Consider the following 20000-nt stretch of genomic DNA (forward strand, 5'->3'; position numbering starts at 1 on the left):
AACACTTTTCTTTTTTGTGAAACCCTGAGAATCACACTCACCGTGTGAAATCCACTCACATGAAGCACCACTCCACTACAAGTGTGTGTGTGTGTGTGTGTGTGTGTGTGTGTGTGTGTGTGTGTGTGTGTGTGTGTGTGTGTGTGTGTGTGTGTGTCCGCCTCTTGTCGTGAAGCCGAAGGAATGAAGAGCGACAAGAGAGCGTTTGAGTCTCTGAGCCCAAACTCAGTGAACACAAACTAATCTGACCTGAATGTCGCACACACACACACACACACCCACACACACACACACACACACACACACACACACACACACACACACACACACACACACACACACACACACACACACACACACACACACACACACACACACACACACACACAACCAGGAGCACAATGTTAGTTTTGTTCGGTGGGAAAACTGATGAGTGAAGGAGTGAAGAGGAGGAGGAGGGGTAATACTGTTGTCATGACAACAACTGTGGGGTCCCGATGAAGAGCCAGGCTGACCGGGAACAAACACACACACACACACACACACACACTGGTGGGACCACCTAGTACTGCAGACAGGAAACACTGAGGCCTGTTTCTTTGTTGATTGGTATAAAAGTAGCTACACACACACACACACACACACACACACACACACACACACACACACACACACACACACACACACACACACACACACACACACAGGAGAGATGGATGGATGTAGGAGACGAAGTTCTTCTCAGTACGATCACGTCACAGCCGAATGACCAAATGACCGGATTCACTTCTGTTTTTGTCTGTTTGCTATTGAGTCGCTGAGAAAATCTCTCTCTCTCTCTCTCTCTCTCTCTCTCTCTCTCTCTCTCTCTCTCTCTCTCTCTCTCTCTCTCTCTCTCTCTCTCTCTCTCTCTCTCTCTCTCTCTCTCTCTGGAGAGAGAGAAACAGTCGATTCCTAACCGGTCTATAATAAATGTTTAATAAACGCTAAGAATGAATCATTAGTTCAGACATAAACAGAAAAAGTATAAAGGGCCTTTAGTTGATCCCTGAGGAACTCCAAAACCTTTTCTATAGCTGTATCTCACACACACACACACACACACACACACACACACACACACACACACACACACACACACACACACACACACACACACACACACACACAAAGTGGAAGGACTGATATGAGTGTTTGCTGCCACCTGTTGTTCTCGTATCAACATTGCAACTGAAATTTGAAAAAATCTAATCAAAATGAAACTGAATGTTTATGAGTGAATTGTTTTCCTGCACGACATCGCAGGAAATACTGACCTCTGATTGGCTGTCAACTGCTGTTTTTTTGTCACTTTTGGAAGAAAAAACTGGTGTTAGTCAGTCAAGCATGCCTTGTTGGAGGTTTGATGTTTAATTATTAAGAGTTTCATGCTAAATTGTTATGACTGATTTAATATCAGATTGTTAGGAAGGACATAACAAAATAAACTCAGATTAGATAAATGAATTGAGATTCACTTACAGTGTAAGAACATTATCACATTAACAGTTCATGTCACTTCTGACATGAACGTTAGAATGAACCCACTGGAGGGATCAGGAAGTCCCCTTACCGGGCGAGTAATCGTAGCACCTCTGAGCAGTAGAAATCATTTTACAATGAAGAGCAGACACTTCATGTGTGATGTTGATCAAATCTGTGAAATGTTTCCTTAAACATCTCCTCTGAGAGTCCGTTAGAACATGGAGGTCCTTGTACCTGTCGGCTATACTCCATGTTTGTATAGCTGTGTGCTCGCCTCAGGGTGCATTCCTCCCTACTTCTTCTTAACCCCCTGGATGATGTCACAGGGTTAAGGAAAGGTGTTAGGAGGGACTGTTAGGAGATAGGAGGGATTATTAGGAAGCACCTTATGTTTTTAGGCTTATAGCTGGGTGCTAACCTCCATGTTTGTAGTCCTACATACAGGTACATCAAAAAGTAAAATATTTTGGTTGTTAATTCAGATCGTGAAACTCATATTATATAGAATCATTATATTATATAGAATCACTACACATAGAAATGATCATTGAATTCTAGGTTATTTGTTAGCCAAAATCATCAAAATGACAACAAATAAAAGCTTGGAATATTTTACTCTATGTGTAATGGATTAACATAAAATAAGTTTGACTTTCTGAAATCACAAAAAAAATAATTATATATATTGAACTTTGCCATGATATTCGAATTTTTTGAGAAGTACCTGTACATGCTACCTTCCATCTTTGTAGTTCTGAAGCTACGACGAAAACTCTTCACACTCTTCTTGTTTGTGTCACATGACCAAATAAAACAAGGACGCCGTGGCGTTATTTCTCCATAGTATTTAATTAGTATCATACACAAGCATGTTTCTATTAAAACACATTATTTCAACTGAATCAAACAATAATGTACAAACAGGTTGAAGGTGACGTCATCCTGCACCGACGCGTCGTCATGACGTCAACAGGCTCAGAGTCAGGAGCTCAGTCCAGCTCAATCTGCATTTTACTTTTCAGAAAATCCCTTGCCTGGATTAAACCGACAGACTGTAGCAGTCGTTCAGATTTTTGTCTTAATTTTAACTGGGAAAATTAACATCATGCAGGTAAAACAGATTATATGAAGAATAGGAATAACTCCCGGCAGCACATTTATGGCGGGAATCAATGACAAGAAGCATCTGCAGTCTTGAGGAAAAGGGGGGGCAGACTTCTGCCCATGGCAGACGTTTACAGGCACCAATCCCTGCTGTGATGCCGTCATTTTATGGCTGATTCAGCAAAAGAATTAAAAAGAAAAAGTAATTGATCTGATCTGAACCTGTTGGCGGATCATCGAGCGACGTGTTGGTTCAGGATGAAAGTTGCCACCAAGCGATCTCCCATCAGAAACAAGAAAACAGGCCAAACTCTGTCCACCATGACCGAATTCCAGACGACTCAGCGGGGAGAGAAGTAGCGTAAGCACACGGTATCATGTGATCCTCCTCAGACGGAAAGAAACGCGTAGAAACATCACGTTCAACCACAACAGAGACTTTCACCACTTTATTGCACGGTTTTGATCACATGTGCAGCCGAGTGCGTACCTTACTTTCATTTTTTTTTGGGGGGGGGGGGGGGGGGGGGGGGTTCACTGGATTAAGGTCATTTCACTTTTACTTCATCAGGTCCTTCAAACACGAAACCTCTCGGCATGCAAACACAAGAGACTAGAGGCCGCTGGACCCGTCGCACCGCTTTAACCGACACCCGACGGGGGAAAGTGTCTGGTGGTCTCCACTATCAAGAGTCCAGCGAGGAACCTCAGTACCGGACTCCTATTCTCCGCCTCACCAGTTCAGAAAAACACCAGAACCTGAAACCAGGAGGAGCCGAGCTGCTGGAGGTCAGATCGGGTTCAGGTTCAGGTTCTCCTGTTTGCACCCGCTTTGTGCTTTTCCTTTCGTTCCGCCCAGAGACGGGTTTGACTGAATACTTTGGATCGTGGAGCAAATGTTCTGACGGAAGGAAGCTGAGCACTATCTGTGGACTCACCAGGAAGTTCCTGGACCGTCTGAAGCCTCCAGCTCCTCCAGTTTCAGGAATCTGTCCTGTAATTATCCAATCAGACGCTTCTCACTGTCGGGCTAAAGAAAGGAGACGCTGAGCTGAACTGACGGGAACATGAAAGAGCATTCGAAGACACCGAGGACACCCATAGCCTTTAGACTTCAATCCGACACTGATTGAGTTTGATCTCAGACATGAAGGAGTCTGATATCAGTTTTGATCTTTGAGTGGAGCTCTTCAGGTGTTACCATGAACTTACAGGTCTAAGTTCATTGCTTCGTCGTCAGAAGATCCACCTCATGATTCACTCTCTCACTGGGTTGCATTCGCCTGCGTCTGATTCAGGATCTTTAGTTTACTGATGTCTCAGTCTTTTGTTTTATGCATCTTCGGAGGTCTGATTGCGACTTCATAAGTGGTCTAACCTTTTAATTTACCGTCTTCCTGATGAGGTTTTTATGTTTCTATTGGTTTCAGTGACTGATTCGGCTCTTCAGTCGTCTGAAGTCCCATTTCGCCGCTCGGAAAGTTTGAATCGGCTTGAAAGTCTTGAGTTTCAGTGAGTTTGAGGAACTTCTTTGGAGGAGTAGCCCATTATCAGGTTCATGTATTTTGGCATCAGTTATATTGTTCTCAGCAGTTTGGTCTTCTGCATTAGAGGATTTGATCTTTATGTTGTGAGGATTTCACGTTCATGAACATCTAGGTTTGTCTCGTCGTTCCACTTGAGTTTAATCTTGTGTTGTCGGCGCTGGATTGTGAATTCTGGAAGTCTATTTCACACTTTTGATTAGTTCAGGTTTTCTTAGTCTGACTGTGAGAGGTTGGACGATTCGTCGATTAGCTTTCTCAAACGCAGACTAAATAAAGGCCCCTGGTCTCCTGGTACCCAGTTAATCCCGACGGTGAGAAGCAGGAGAGACTCCTCTCCCATCATGCATTGCTTCCCATGTGAAAACACGTCCACACCGGGAGCGTTCAGACAACAACCTTCAATCTTCAATCTTCCTGGCTGTTCTGCAGTGCGATTGGCTGCTGGCAGGACCAGGACGTGATGTGAACCAATAGAGAGACAGAGCTCAGAATCTGGACTTGAATTAAATAAATCCCTAAGAAAGAGGAAGATGTGAGAATGGACGAGGCGACGCTATTAATGTGTTTACAGGTGAGACTATTTGGAGAAGTTTTGATTGGGTGAATATTTTCTGCCGTCATTAAAACATCGTCCAGCCGCTATTGTTTTTATTATCGTGACCTAAAACGACTGGCTTTTAGTTCATAGTTGGTTTAATTAGATCAAACAGCCTCAAAAGAGGGAAAAAGAATCAGACTCTATGCAGACGACGATCTGCTCTTTGAACTGTGGGAATGAAGTGACAGTATCTGATACTGGCCGAACGTTTGACGCCCTAGTTTCAGCCCAGCATTGGTGTGTGTGTGCAGGTGATGCTGACAGATACTATAAATGGTTGATTTCTACCGTTTCTGTCTCGTAAACACCTGAAATGTGAAACAACAAATATGCTGACTTGTCGTGTCACGCTAGCTCATTAGCTGCAAGGAGGTCACATGACAGCCACGGTCCAATCAGCAGCCAACTCAGAACAGAAACTGAAACACTGAACTGGTTAAACAAAAAAAAAGCTGACTTATAAAGTCCAAAAAAATAAGAAACGACAACGAGAATAGAAAATAATAGAAATGCAATAAAAAGCTAAAAGGTACAGAGACATGAAGAGACTCCTCCTGACGACAGCAGGTCATGTCACGATAAGAAGATTATTAACATTATTCTCATTATTAATATCTTACAAAACCAAAAATCAACAGTGCAATAAAAAGGTCGGAATCATCCCTCGCTCGCTCGAGAGAGAGAGAGGGAGAGAGAGACGGCGAGGAGGCGGGGCTTGGCGACGACAGAGCAGGAACATCGAAAAATTAAGAAAAAAAAGGAGAGAGGGGGAGGACGAGCAGTTTACAACAGACGAGGAGGAGGAGGAGGAGGAGGAAGAGGGGAAAGGAAGGACGGCGTGCACTGATACAACCCGACACCTCAGCTCAGCTCAGGGCGAAAAAATACTCCTTCAAATACTCGAATACGAAGGAGAAATGATCCCATGAACTCCGAGTGAAACTCCAGCTGGAGGTTAGGATTCAGGACGTACCAGTGCATATCCGAGGGGGGGGGGGGGGTAGATGTACACATGGGTGGAGGATGACGGGGGCAGGAGGGGAGTTAGGGGGTATTAGAGGGTAACGAAGGGCCTTGTTGTGTTGTGTAGTGTAGATGTTTTTCTCAGGAACTCCTCTTAGTCCTGGAGTGTTGGATCAACCACTGGAGAGTGATGTCTGCAGAGACAGAGGTGGAGGTGGGGGGGTTATCTCAACACCAACTATAGGGGGGGTTCATTTAATCAGATATGCACTATATTGCCAAAAGTATTTGCTCAGATCTCCAAATTGTTGCATTCAGGTGAATAAAATCAAGCAATTCGACTGTTTCTACAAACATCAGAGAGAGGAGGTGTCTCAGTGAATTGCGGCGAGGTGCAGTGATAGGATGCTACCGGTGCAATAAGTCCAGCAGGGAAACTTCTGTAACAAAGTGGAAGTGACTGGGAACAAGAGTGTGCAGAGGTCGGTGGTCGACTTACAGACTCCCAAAACTTCACGTGACCTTCAGATTAGCTCCAGAAGAAGCATAGAGCTTCATGGAGGGTTTTCCACGGCCGAGCATCCTAACCTCACATCACCAAGCGTCTGATGCAGTGGATTAAAGCACACCGACACTGGACTCGTGGAGACATGACGGATTACGATTCTCTGTCTGGCTGTCTGACGGACAGTCTGGGTTTGATGGTTTCCAGGAGAACATTACCGATTGTACCGAGTGTAAAGTTAACCCCTATTTTTGAAGATGAGCCGTTCCTCTTCTAACACGACTGTGCACCAGAACAGGAAGCAGGTCCACAAAGACCTGGAGGATCCAGGTTGATCCCGACCTCAGCCCGACCAAATACTTTTGGAATAAATGAGCGCGAGCCAGGCCTCCTCATCCCACTTCAAGGTCTCGCCTCACAAATGGTCCAAAGTTCCTATCAACACACTCCTGAACCTTTTTGGAAGCCTTCCCAGAAGACCTGGAGCTGTTCGAGCTGCAAACGGTGGACCGACATCATAATAAATCCTCCGGATTAAGAATGGGTGGTTCACATGCGTGTGAAGGCAGGCGAGCGAATACTTTCGGCAACATAGCATACATTTATAATGTGTGTGTGTGTGTGTGTGTGTGTGTGTGTGTGTGTGTGTGTGGTACCGATGTTGTCTTTCTCCTTGCAGCTGATGGAGTAGCAGCAGATCTCTCGGTCCTGGATCGCTGACAGATTCCTGAGACACAAACACACGTTAGAAGAAACTCGACGTGACAACGTCGGCCTGTTGATGACATCACGGCGTCTTGAACAACTGTGTGTGTGTGTGTGTGTGTGTGTGTGTGTGTGTGTGTGTGTGTGTGTGTGTGTGTGTGTGTGTGTGTGTGTGTGTGTGTGTGTGTGTGTGTGTGTGTGTGTGTCACTTACATCCTCTCTATGAGCTCCTTCTCATCCAAAGCGCCAGGAAGGTCCCTCTTATTCCCCAAAACCAGAACCTGCAGACAGATAGGACACACACTTCAGACTGGAGCACGTCAGTTCTAAAAAGACTGGACCTGGTCCAGTGGAACCAGTTCTGGATCTGTTCTGAGGTCCAGGATTTCTAGTTCTGCTTTGAACATGTCCCACTGCTTTCGAGTCTGCGGTTGTGTAATAGTCAGTGGTTGTGTTGGTTGTGGACTGTGGTGCTCACAGGAATCCCCTGCAGCTGCGGTTTGTCCAGCAGGTTGTGTAGTTCGTTCTTTGAGGCTTCGATTTTCTCCGGATCCGCAGCGTCGACCATGTAGCTGCAAACAGGGCGGAAAGGCTCGTCAAAACCACACAACAAATAAGACAAAACCACGCAAGAATCTTTGGCAGAATTCCACTGAAAACCTTGTAGAAACATGAAAATAAACTAAAAAACAAAGGAAAAACTAAGAAGAACCAGCATCTGGTTCTTCTCAGTTTTGGATTTATTGGTTTGTGTGTATGTATTTTAACAACTTTCCGGAAAAAAACTACTTGCCCAAATTGTATGAAATGATCAGGGATGATTTGTTATCATCCAAGGACCAACCGATTAGATTTTGGGACGTTAGCGACAAACCGTTTCTGAATAAGTCCCATAGAAAAGGGATGGGAGAGGACTCCACAGTGGAGGTAGATGACGCGCAGCTCGACCAATGATCACAGAGGTTGTGTCCATCGGTTCAGAGCAGACGTACTTGGGTTAATAAATATTTGATAATTGTACGTGGTCCATTGTAGCGTCACAGGCTGTACGATGTTTTAACAGACTTACACGATGGCGCTGACTCCTCGGCAGTAACGCTCCCACATGCTCCTGAAGCGAGGCTGACCGCCGATATCCCACAGCTACACACACAAACGCGTGGAAAAAAATTAATTAAAAGAATTTACATCATTTAAGAAACTCGATAAAAATTGGGCGACTTGGTAAATGTCGGCAATGGAAGAGGAGCCAGGAGTCAAACTACTCACCTTGATGGTGACGTTGCCCTTGGTGATCTTTCTCATGTTGAACCCAACTGTGGGAATCATGTCTTCACTGAACTGGCCCGACTGTAACACACACACACACACACACACACACACACACACACACACACACACACACACACACACACACACACACACACACACACACACACACACACACACAGCTTAGATGTCAGTATTAAGGAGGTCGACCTTCAGCAATCATGTCAGTGACCCTGTGATGACTGGACATCATGGTTGGTTACGACCTGGAGGTCAGAGGTCACTGAACCAGCGGGTGGAAGGGGGCCACACTCATACAGCTGATGTGCGGCCCTGCGGACAGCCTGAGACAGGAGTCTGTGTGTGGGGGGGGTCTGGGTGTATTGAAGTCTGGGTGTGCAGGAATCCGGGTCTGCGGGGATCCGGGCCTCGGGGGCTCCGGGGAGGACAGACTCAGCTGGGAAACACGCAGGATGCAGATGTGGAAGCGGCCGGAGCTCCGGGTCACTGACAGCCGTGCTGCCCGGACGCCACCGCTCCCGGCCGGGCCACGTAACCCGCAGCCGGGCCGGACTCCACAGCCGGGTCTCCTCGCGGGACCGTGGAGGTCCGGAGCCCCGCTGACCTCACCCCTCCTCACCGCAGCAGGACAACAATGGACCCGGCCAGATGCTAGCTGACAGCTGGCCGCCGGGGCTTCCGACTCACCGCGATCACGTTGACGAAGGTGGTCTTCCCGGAGTACTGCAGCCCCACCAGGGTGAGCTCCATCTCCTCCTTCCAGAAGAGCGCCTTGAACCAGTCCAGCAGCTTGTTGATGAGCGCGATCATCTTCGTCCTCCGCGGTCAAGCTAACGCGGCTAGGCGGCTACGCTGCGGCGGCTAGCTGGCTAACGCCCCGACGGCTCCGGGATCTCTGGACGCGGGCAGGCACCGTGACACGCGTGGGCGGTACCGGGGAGAAACCGACGGCGGCGGCGGCTGGCTTCACATGAACCGGGGAGAGGAGGCGGAGAGTCGGTGTTTTCGGGCTGGACCGTCCGGCTCCGGCTCGTCTGGTGTTTACTACCGACGCCTTTTCCTCTGAGCAGCGACGACTTCAAGTCCCACAATGCACCGCGGCGCGTCGCGAGTCTTCACAATGAGAGTCTCGAGGCGTAATAAACGTCTTTATGAATAATAAGCAAATATGGAGCCTTTATTAATAATATACATGATTATTCTTTATGAATAATAGACAAATATTGAGTCTTTATTAATAATAAACACATAATTATTCTTTATTAATATTAAACAAATATTTTGCCTTTATAAATAATAAACACATAATTATTCTTTATGAATAATAAACTAATATTTAGCCTTTATTAGAACTAAATGCATAATTATTTTATGAAAATTAGACAAATATATCGCCTTTACTAGAAATAACCAAATTATTATTATTTATGAATAATAAACAAATATTTAGCCTTTGTCAATAATAAGCTAATAATTATTGTTTATGAATAATAAACAAATAGCCTTTATTAGAAATAACCTAATAATTGTGTACCAGGGGTGTCAAACACATTTTAGTTCTAGGGCCACAAACAGCCTAATCTCATCTTGAGTGGGGCCGGATTGGTAAAATAGGGCCATAATAACCTTTGAATTTAAACTTTGAAGTTTTTCTTTGTTGTGGGACAGAGTATACATGATGAAAATGTAAAAAGTTTCACAAAATCCAACAATTACTGCTGAAATCTCAACATAAATGGAATTTGATGGTCCTTCTGGTGCAAAATACAGTGAAATGTCCCAATAAACAAAAGCTTCTATATCTGTTGCATTATGCTTTTTTTTAAATTTTTTTTTTTACAAACTCACCCTGACAGCATGGCGTTGAAGCTAAAGCTAGTCCTGGTCCAGAATATCTCCCAGGTTCCGGCTCTGCAGGTCAACGTTAAACCACCAGTGTTACTAGAGGTTTATAAAATTTCTCTCTCAGATGTTTTGGCCAAATATAATAACTTTTGTTTTATCTGAGTTCAGAAGCCGGAAATGATCAGAATCATCTGGCTTCATAGATAAACAGATTAGCGTATCATCAGCATAACAATGGAAGTTAATGGAGCGTTTCCTCATAACAATCCCCACAAGAAGCATGTATGATGTTACAAATACACATCCTAAGACAGAAACCTGTTGAATTCCATGTTTATGAGTTATTATTTTATAATAATGTGAATACTTGGGACCTTCTGCGGGGCCGCTAACAGAACCACCTGCGCTCAGTTGGCTCGACTATGTTTGCATCTCCTGCTAGCCGGGATGTTTGGAGGGTGCAGACCCGATTCTCTAATTCAGTGAGCATCTCCTCGGATGCTAACCAACTGCTACACTTAGCACAGGTACTGTTATCACCAAAGCACGCCAAGGAGTAAGCGTCAAACACACCGAGCAAAAAAGAAAGAAAGTGGACGTAGAACGGGCGAGACAAGCCAGAAGTGTCATCGCCAATGCTAACGCTAAGCTAAAACAAGCCAGGATTCACAGTCTACCGACCGGAGGACAGTTTGAGCAGCAATGTTGTGGAAAGCTTCAGGACTTTATGGATATGCAATGTGTTTCTAACAGTGTTTTATTGTGAAAGGGCAGTTGGAGCAGAGTGAAGTTGACAGGTGTGTTTGAGCAGTGACATTTTATTGTCGAAACGTCGCGTTCAGAGTTCTCTGACCGCTCCAGTCCAGGATGGAAATGACTGACGGGGTCAGAATTTGGACCTGAGCTTCTTCTTGGCCTCTGGTGTGATCCAGACTCTGTGGGGGAGTCGAACCTCTCAGGTTGAGAGATTTTCTCCAGGATCAGTTCTGTTTGGGGTCCAGCTGGAGGTTCTGCAGCCAGACGCTGACCCGCTCCTCCAGGTTCTGTTGATTCTCTGGGTTCTGTTGGTCCGCTGGTCGTGGTATTTGCTGGTTCTCTTGCTGGCGAAAAGAAATGAACACAGAAGAACCACATGAAGGTCAGCTGAGACGCCTCGCCGCTGGACTCAGTCTGACGTCCAGGTTCTGGTAGGCAGTCATTTTTGCGTTTTCGTTTCAGAAAAGCTTCGTGTCTACATGGCAGCGTTTTGAAAATGTTGTCCGTTTACATGGAAACGGCAGAATTGCTGAAAATGATGCATTTTCTCAGTTTGGCTTCAGTACCTCGGAGAGCTGCAGCTGGCTGCTGTACTGAGCCAGAGTGGAGTACAGGAAGTGGTACTGCTCCGGGGTCTGGATCATCCCTCCTCTGCAGCGCCGAGGACGAAAGGACAGGTCACAGAGGACGGGATTACCACAAAGACATGAGGAGGAGGAGGAGGAGGAGGAGGAGGAAGAAGAGGAGGAGGAGGAAGGATTTGACCCACCTGTCTAGTCGAAGCTGACAAACGATCTCCAGAACATCAACCTGAGCTGATTCTCTGAGCTGCTGACAGCCGATACTGCTCGCTATGAAACACCCGGTTCTCCCAATACCTGCACTGAGGTGGAGGAGGAGGAGGAGGAGGAGGAGGAGGAGGAGGAGGAGGAGGAGGAGGAGGAGGAGGAAGAGGAAGAGGAAGAGGAAGAGGAAGAAGAAGGAGGAGGAGGAAGAGGAAGAGGAAGAGGAAGAGGAAGAGGAAGAGGAAGAGGAAGAGGAAGAGGAAGAGGAAGAGGAAGAGGAAGAGGAAGAGGAGGAAGCATGAGGATGATCTTTTGAAGGGATCTCAGGATGGGAGGCGCTTATTTAGATATAAATATACAGATTGTTTTTTTAGAAACTGGAACAGAAACCAGAACCGACCTGCAGTGGACTACAATTGGTCCGGGGCCGGACGCTGTGATTGGCTGAGAGCCGGTGGGTGGGACCAACGACCTTCGGTACGTCTCCACCTCCTCTACTAACCGCAGCAGAGGAGCAATGCATTGTGGGATGTGGTGGTCCGGCCAAGAGGTGAACCAGAAGTGACGCACGACACGACGCTCCGACAACAGCTGTGTGCACAAACAACACAACACTGTCAACAAACAAGAAAACAATGTTACAAACAACACATCACAGAATCAACAAACAAGAAAACAATGTTACAAACAACACATCACAGAATCAACAAACAAGAAAACAATGTTACAAACAACACATCACAGAATCAATAAACAAGAAAACAATGTTACAAACAACACATCACAGAATCAATAAACAAGAAAACAATGTTACAAACAACACATCACAGAATCAAGAAACAAGAAAACAATGTTACAAACAACACATCCCAGAATCAAGAAACAGGAAAACAATGTTACAAACAACACATCACAGAATCAAGAAACAATGTTACAAACAACACATCACAGAATCAATAAACAAGAAAACAATGTTACAAACAACACATCACAGAATCAAGAAACAAGAAAACAATGTTACAAACAACACATCCCAGAATCAACAAACAAGGAAACAATGTTACAAACAACACATCACAGAATCAAGAAACAATGTTACAAACAACACATTACAGAATCAACAAACAAGAAAACAATGTTACAAACAACACATCACAGAATCAACAAACAAGAAAACAATGTTACAAACAACACATCCCAGAGTCAACAAACAAGAAAACAAATGGACTTACAAACAACACAACACTTATCAATGGCATAATAACACAACATTAACAAACAAAAAAACAAACAATGTTACAAACAACACAACATCAGCAAACAAATAAACAAACATCACAACCTCAACAAACGATGGCGCAAACAACACAACAGTGTCAACAAAACGAACAATGCAATTAACGGCACAACCTCAAAAATGAGGTAACAGACATCACAACAACACATCAAAAAACATTAAAACAAGCAACACCATATCAACACAGACCATTAACACAACATCAACAAACAATGTAACAAACAAAACACAGTATCAACAACAAAACATCCACACAACATCTATACAACACAACAAACACCAACAAAATACACAAGTTAAACAAACAACGTGACACAAAATAAAAGACACGTTTTAGCAACAAAGCACAACACAGAACAATAAACATCAAAACATTAACAAGAACTCATGAAACAAACAAGAGCAGTAGAAATGTTTACCTGGACCTCCACGTCCGTGACGGTGAATCCGATTCTCTCCTGGACGTCTTTCACTCGAAGTACAAATCTGCCGAATCGACTCGTCCCCGCCTCATCTTCATCTCCGTCCTCCTCCTCCTCCTCCTGCTCCTCCTCCTGCTCCTCCTTTCGGAGCCTCTCCCTCGGCTTAGGCCAGTAAACTTCACATTTCTGAGACAAACAGACGAGTTTGGCTCAAGAGGCCATCAACCAGAAAAGTTTTCCCATCAGCTGGGGCGTTTTCCAAAAGTTGCATTTTCAGTGTCTCTGACAGTGTTGTAAAAGTTACCTTGAAAAAGTAATCCTATTACTGGTTACTACTTACTCCTTTAAAAAGTAACTTGCTTTGAAAAGTAACTAAGTTAGATTAAAAGTTACTTTTTATTTACTTTGAGCTACCGGTTTCCCCCCCCCCAAAAAAACATATGTGGGGGGCTTCCTGACAATATATTACACACACAAATCACGAAAATAGTGGATCATCTCCACAGGTGTGTTTTTGTTGCAGTGTTAAGGTTCAATGTTACTTGAGCGAGTTGGCCTGTGATTGGCTGAGAGTGGAGAAGGGGGCGGGTCAGGTGAGCGTGCCGAGACTGCGGGTTGGAGGAGAATGTAGGAGCGGCCCAGTTCTGTTCAGTAAGGAAGCGGCGTTACAGACAAGAAACTTGTCCGTCCTGCTCTGACACGTGTTTCTGCCTCTCTACATTGAGGCTGCCATCTTTACTTCCACCACTAGAGGGAGACATACATCCGACCCACAGACTGTGCTACTTGACGAACAGCAGCGGCTCACCTCGTTGTTCTCCTTCAGTCGGGTAACCATGACGATGATGCGGCTCCCCTCCTGCCACACCATGTCCCAGAAGTCAGCAACGGTGTGCACCATCGGCCCCTGGGTGGCGATGTAGGCCCGCGGCGCACCTCTGAATCCCTGCAGAAGAAGAGGAAGGAGAAGAGTTAAGTCCAGAAGAAGAGCCTCCTGCTCCAACTTCACTCAAACGTCTCCGTTCAGACACCACATGCTGTTCTCGTTTTCGTTGTTCTTTTATCTTCGTGAACTCTCTCACTGCTCTGGAGCAGACGTACTGAAGACCCAGAACAGTGTGTGTGTGTGTTCCAGACGCAGCCGGTGCCTGTGAACCCGGCGCAGGCGCTCAGTGGTTCCCATCAGAACCCATACAAGGTTCGACCCCCGCATCCGAAACAAGGAAACAGTGTCTGTGCACTTCAGGGGGAGGAGCCAGCGCCTCACTTCCTCCCTCACTTCTTGTTTCTTCTGTTTCACACACACACACACACACACACACACACACACACACACACACACACACACACACACACACACACACACACACACACACACACACACACACACACACTCAAATATTTTGTCAAGAGTACTCCCACATAGTACTTCTTCCCACAGAGCAATCCTCCATCCCAGAGAGTACTCCACCCTCAGAGTACTCCTTCCTTAGAGTACTCCTCCCTCAGAGTAATCCTCCCCCCTGAGATTACAGACTGCGACTGACCCGGATGAAGTTGGCGTTGATGTAGCGGTCTGGCCCCGCCTCTTCTTCTGGGCTCCTCAGCACCACCCGACTCTCTGGGTCTGAAACAAGAGCAGTTAGGAGTTAGAGGTGGAGAAGAGGTGGAGGAGGAGGAGGAGGAGGAGGAGGAGGAAAAAGAGGAAGAGGAGGAGGACTGACTGGGCAGGATGGTTTTGTATCTGTCTTTCATGGTGTGTCCGGGAACGTCCAGCTCGGCCGCGCTCACGAAGTTGGGAGGGATTTTCTGTGGAGGAGACAGGGACGCGCCGGGAGTGAGATCAAACGCACCTCGTCTAAAGTCATCAGAGAAACTTTGCTGAACTGTCGCCCTGCAGTCGCTGACGTCCAAACTATCGTCTCCAATGAGGAGCAGCTTTGTTACTATTTGACTAAACTCCTGTTTACTGGAAGAGGAGCGCCTCGCGTTTGTTTCGGAAATTTTATCAGTTCAAACAGCAACGTTCTGAAAACTATCTCCATGTACACCGCAGCGGTAGAAACAGTAGTATAACAACTAGGTACTGTGGCCGTAGTACGCCATGCTTGCTGGCAGCTTTTCCGCCGGTGTTTTCAGAAAGTCTTGTTTTCGCCCGTCTTCACCACGATAGAGACGCAACTTTTTTCAAAAAGTTCCACTTTGGGAGCTGTTCTCATATAGTTTTCAGATCCGAGAGCGTCTTCCTCCACTAGCTGACGTAGCTTCAGCTAATGTCCAGATCATAGAGCATCTTCCCTCTATATAGTTCCTGGACGGAAATAGGAACCTCCCACATTCCCTGACTTCACCCTCCCAGGTGTGGCTGGCGGAGGTGAGCGTTGCCGTGGCGACATCAAGGTTACCTGGTACTCGGCGTTGAGCACTTTGGCGTCCCTGGCCGCCTGCTGCAGCAGGGCGTGGGTCAGAGGTCGCGAGGACGTGTGCAGCAGCTGAAGCCACACCTCCTTCGGGGTGGAGACAGAACAGACGGGCTCCGCCCCCAGACTGCTCACGTCCAATAGCAACGAGAGGTTAGAGCCCCGCCTACAAAGTAAAAAACACAGAGTTCAATGAGAAAAAGAATAACTTGAGGAATTCAGAGGCGAAATCTATAAAACATGGTATTTTGTCATAAAGTAAATGTGTTGGTCAGGATTTCATGCTTAGTAGCAACTTTGTTGATGCGTTCAGGTGCATCACGTAAACCCGCCCAGGGTGGAGAACCAGCCAGGACCGCCATTGAATATAGCAATAGCAATGTAAGTATCGTTGTCAGCCGATACTCAAATCTGAAATCTGAAAAGTGTTACTGGGACGTCACAATTCATTCTCAGGTATTGGGTGAAAAAGCAGAGGTGGAGGGTTTCTTTCCCAACTCGTCCCTCCAACATAAAACATAACAGAGACATGAGACTAGATCAGGACCTGCAGGATGAGCATCCCACGTTCTCAGTCCAGGAAGTTTTCGTCTTAGTCTTTTCGTTTTTAAGAATATTATCAGTTTATTGGGATGTTTCTGCTTTGTTTAGTGTTAGGGTTCTGTCGCTAGGCAACATGCAGGTTGTTTCATCTCCATGGCAACCTGACTGGTCCTAGTGTATCTGTGGCGTGAATGTGCCCCCCCCCGTAACACACACACACACACACACACACACACACACACACACACACACACACACACACACACACACACACACACACACACACACACACACACACACACACACACACACCTTAAGTTTTACTCACCTCTCCTGCAATCGGACGGAGGCCTTGCGAGGGGGCGTGGTCATGGGCGGAGGAGTGATCGGTTCTTCACCCAGGGAGGAGGTGGCGTGTGTCGATTCAGTCATGATGTGTGTGTGTGTGTGTGTGTGTGTGTGTGTGTGTGTGTGTGTGTGTGTGTGTGTGTGTGTGTGTGTGTGTGTGTGTGTGTGATGAGGTGGAGTTGCTCTCAGCGTCTCGTCATGACTTCCCGGCGCCTCCTGCTGGACGAGGGAGACAAGACGATGGTTACCTCAATAGAAACCTTCCCTCGATCCACCCCGACCTCCTCCGCGCTCCGCCTGCATCACGTCAGACACCTTCAGCCTCGCTCGGCTCCGTCTTTCAGTTTTATGAACGTGAAGAACCTCGACGACGCTCACCGCCGGAGACGCTCCGTCTCTCAGCTTGACTTGACTTCTGATCTGAACTTCCTCCGATCAGCTCTCACTGCAAACTACGACCAACAAATAACTGACGCATACAAGCTGCTGTCAGACGTGTGTGTGTGTGTGTGTGTGTGTGTGTGTGTGTGTGTGTGTGTGTGTGTGTGTGTGTGTGTGTGTGTGTGTGTGTGTGTGTGTGTCAGTGTGTGGGTGGTGAGCTGACTTCCTGTGATGAGGAAACTCTTCCGATGGAGACATACTCGAAGGTTTCAGATCTAACCGATGCGGAAACTCTCTGAACACACACACACACACACACACACACACACACACACACACACACACACACACACACACACACACACACACACACACACACACACACACACACACACAAACGCACACAAAGTCAGAAAACTAATGTGTTTTTCAAAGTTGCAGAGTAGAAGCCCTGGTTGCCGTCAGAGTTCCGGGTTGAAACCCGGGGCAGTTTCCAGGACTTCAGAGTTCTGCCCCGTCACTCAAGAGCTCATTTTCATCGAGCAAAGAGCATCTTCGCTTCTGCCCCATTTTCCCTGCTAATGGTCGACATTTACCCTCCATGTTGGGGGCGTCCCTGAAGCGGAGGCCCTGGTCACTGTAACTATTCACTGCTTCAAACAGTCGCCTTACTTTGATGATCACTGCAGAGAAAAAGCAAAGGTTCCGTTTACACGGCAATGATTTCAGAACAGAAAGTTTTCATAGTGTTTCGTCAGTCCGTCTCCATGACGACGACCCTCAGAGCCACTGAAAATGCAACTCTTTGGAAATGGCTTCCAAGGTGGAAGTCTTCGAAAAAGCTCCGGCTCTGTCGTCGCGTAAATGAGAGGAAACACTTTCTGGATGTTGGACTCAGTCCCAATGTGCACGAGTCATAGTAACTAGTTCTTCTGCACATGCTCAGTAGAAGGACAATAAGAGCTCCTCATGACTCCCAGTCCAGATTCTCATGGGACTTGGTACTTTTATTGTAATAACGCCGTAATAACTATCCAACTTGGTCGTCTGCCTGTGGTCCGTGTTCTCCCGTTGTTATTGTTTATAGCGTTTTGTTTTCTGCCGCATGTGTGTGTGTGTGTGTGTGCTTTCATGACAAAAAACAAATAACAGCACCCACTAGTGGCCTGGCATGATAACTACATCATTTTTAGTGTTTCTGCCGCTTCAGCGTAAATGTTTCTGAAACGAAAATGCAAAAACAAAACCCGAAAAGTTGTCTTGTAATCGAGGCCTCAGTATCTGTAAAGTCTGGTCACATCGTTGTGTTATCGTTTGTTGCTGTTTAACTCTTCTCTGATTCAGATAAATCCAGAACTCATGATGAAGCTGCTGCGTTGTGGTTCCTGCACCGACCACAGTGGCCTCCGGAGGCGCTGTAGCTCCTGTTTACTTGTCAATGCAGCCACTTGTGTGGTACCAACAGACACTGGAGGCTCACGTGTTGAGCAGCAGTCAAACAAGTCCAGAGACGATTCCACGTGTTTGTTCAGTGAAAGCAACGAGTGTGCGATCGGATCTTACCGCTCACAGATAATCTGTCGGTCGCTCACATCAGCGAGACGCGTTTCCTCCTGGACTGGGGCTGCGACTAACCAGACTAACCGACTGGACTAACCACCCGGGAGACCGTCTGCGATCTGCTCCGGCCTTCCCGGTGCCAAAGAGACGAGTGACTGAGGAACTCGGGGCAAGAAGAAACAAGTGATGGCAGAGAGAGAAAGTGATAGTGAAGGAGGAGGAAAAAGAGGAGGAAAGGAGGAGAGGAGGAGCAGCAGGAACAGACATGTCCTGTTTTCCTGGCCGTTACGACTGCGAAGCGTGGAGGTGAGAGAGGGAGAGGTGAGAGAGAGAGAGGTGAGAGAGGGAGAGGTAGAGAGGGAGAGGTAGAGAGGGAGAGGTGAGAGAGGGAGAGGTAGAGAGGGAGAGGTAGAGAGGGAGAGGTGAGAGAGGGAGGGGTAGAGAGGGAGAGGTGAGAGAGGGAGAGGTGAGGGAGGGAGAGGTAGAGAGGGAGGGAGAGGTGAGAGAGGGAGAGGTGAGAGAGGGAGAGGTAGAGAGGGAGAGGTAGAGAGGGAGAGGTGAGAGAGGGAGAGGTAGAGAGAGGGAGAGGTGAGAGAGGGAGAGGTAGAGAGGGAGAGGTGAGAGAGGGAGAGGTAGAGAGGGAGAGGTGAGAGAGGGAGGGGTAGAGAGGGAGAGGTGAGAGAGGGAGAGGTGAGAGAGGGAGAGGTGAGGGAGGGAGAGGTGAGAGAGGGAGAGGTGAGGGAGGGAGAGGTGAGAGAGGGAGAGGTGAGGGAGGGAGAGGTGAGAGAGGGAGAGGTGAGAGAGGGAGAGGTGAGAGAGGGAGAGGTGAGAGAGGGAGAGGTGAGGGAGGGAGAGGTGAGAGAGGGAGAGGTGAAAGAGGGAGAGGTGAGAGAGGGAGAGGTGAGAGAGGGAGGGATGCTCCAGGCGCTGATTATTACCAGCTGCTCGTCAATCACTGCTGTCACATTCACACATTCCTCCATTATTACCTTCATATTTTCACATAACGACACAAAGCGAACGTCTCTGCGGGGGAACAAACTCTTTAGTGAGCGTGTTTGTTGTGCGGCGAGAGAAACGCTTAGCGGTCTGTGTAACGGCGCCGTCACGCCGGCACCGCTTGATCCGGACGGAGAGCGCAGGGCATTCTGGGTAGTTAGTTAACAAACAAAGCTAACGGGCAGACATGGAGTAGTGAGGAAGAAGTAGTGAGGAAGACTCTCATTGATATCTGGTCTGAAGACTTTATGTCGCGGTTGCTTGTTGGCTAGCCATTAGCCACTAGCCGGCTAAAGGGGGCGGGATTCCCGTTTTCGTTCCGGACCAATCAGTGATAGTTTAATTTGCTCAAATTGTTAACTTTATACGTTATCTTTAACTTCTGAAACATGGTTCACATTGTGTGTT

General features: G+C 46.9%; 2 protein-coding genes across 10 annotated transcripts in view; both read right to left on the bottom strand.

Moving 5' to 3' along the window:
* Positions 1 to 3051: 3051 nt before the first annotated feature.
* On the bottom strand, positions 3052 to 9316 carry LOC308113249 (ADP-ribosylation factor-like protein 8A). The gene is made up of 7 exons (XM_080469334.1): positions 8924 to 9316; positions 8216 to 8296; positions 8016 to 8089; positions 7425 to 7518; positions 7160 to 7227; positions 6898 to 6968; positions 3052 to 5930 (listed from the first exon to the last, which is right to left on the bottom strand). The coding sequence occupies exons 1-7, from the start codon at positions 9044 to 9046 to the stop codon at positions 5878 to 5880; spliced, it is 564 nt and encodes a 187-aa protein (XP_080325460.1). The 5' UTR covers positions 9047 to 9316; the 3' UTR covers positions 3052 to 5877.
* Positions 9317 to 10075: 759 nt separating this feature from the next.
* Positions 10076 to 20000, bottom strand: part of LOC308113141 (tyrosine-protein phosphatase non-receptor type 7-like) — an 11509-nt gene continuing 1584 nt past the window's right edge. For 2 of the 9 annotated variants that reach the window (XM_080469152.1, XM_080469153.1), the window contains 10 exons: positions 16633 to 16868; positions 15747 to 15927; positions 15066 to 15150; positions 14889 to 14968; positions 14150 to 14287; positions 13339 to 13527; positions 12023 to 12213; positions 11607 to 11720; positions 11404 to 11488; positions 10076 to 11181 (listed from right to left, as the gene is read on the bottom strand). In XM_080469152.1, the coding sequence (XP_080325278.1) occupies positions 11062 to 11181; positions 11404 to 11488; positions 11607 to 11720; positions 12023 to 12213; positions 13339 to 13527; positions 14150 to 14287; positions 14889 to 14968; positions 15066 to 15150; positions 15747 to 15927; positions 16633 to 16736 (1287 nt within the window). In that variant the 5' untranslated portion in view covers positions 16737 to 16868 and the 3' untranslated portion in view covers positions 10076 to 11061. Of the gene's footprint in view, positions 11182 to 11403; positions 11489 to 11606; positions 11721 to 12022; positions 12214 to 13338; positions 13528 to 14149; positions 14288 to 14888; positions 14969 to 15065; positions 15151 to 15746; positions 15928 to 16632; positions 16872 to 16967; positions 17264 to 17629; positions 17717 to 18596; positions 18751 to 20000 lie in introns of those variants that run through there. The other 7 variants (XM_080469155.1, XM_080469154.1, XM_080469150.1 and 4 more) reach the window with 7 other exon arrangements.

Source organism: Lipophrys pholis, assembly GCF_963383615.2.
Source record: "Lipophrys pholis genome assembly, chromosome: 8".
In the NCBI taxonomy this organism is placed as follows: Eukaryota; Metazoa; Chordata; class Actinopteri; order Blenniiformes; family Blenniidae; genus Lipophrys; species Lipophrys pholis.

Coding starts and splice junctions, on each gene's coding strand:
- LOC308113249 (XM_080469334.1), bottom strand. CDS start 9,046: ATGATCGCGCTCATCAACAAGCTGCTGGACTGGTTCAAGGCGCTCTTC. Junction 8,297..8,923: donor CCTTCGTCAACGTGATCGCG/GTGAGTCGGAAG, acceptor TGTGTGTTACAG/TCGGGCCAGTTCAGTGAAGA. Junction 7,519..8,015: donor CGAGGAGTCAGCGCCATCGT/GTAAGTCTGTTA, acceptor CCCTGTTTGCAG/CTACATGGTCGACGCTGCGG.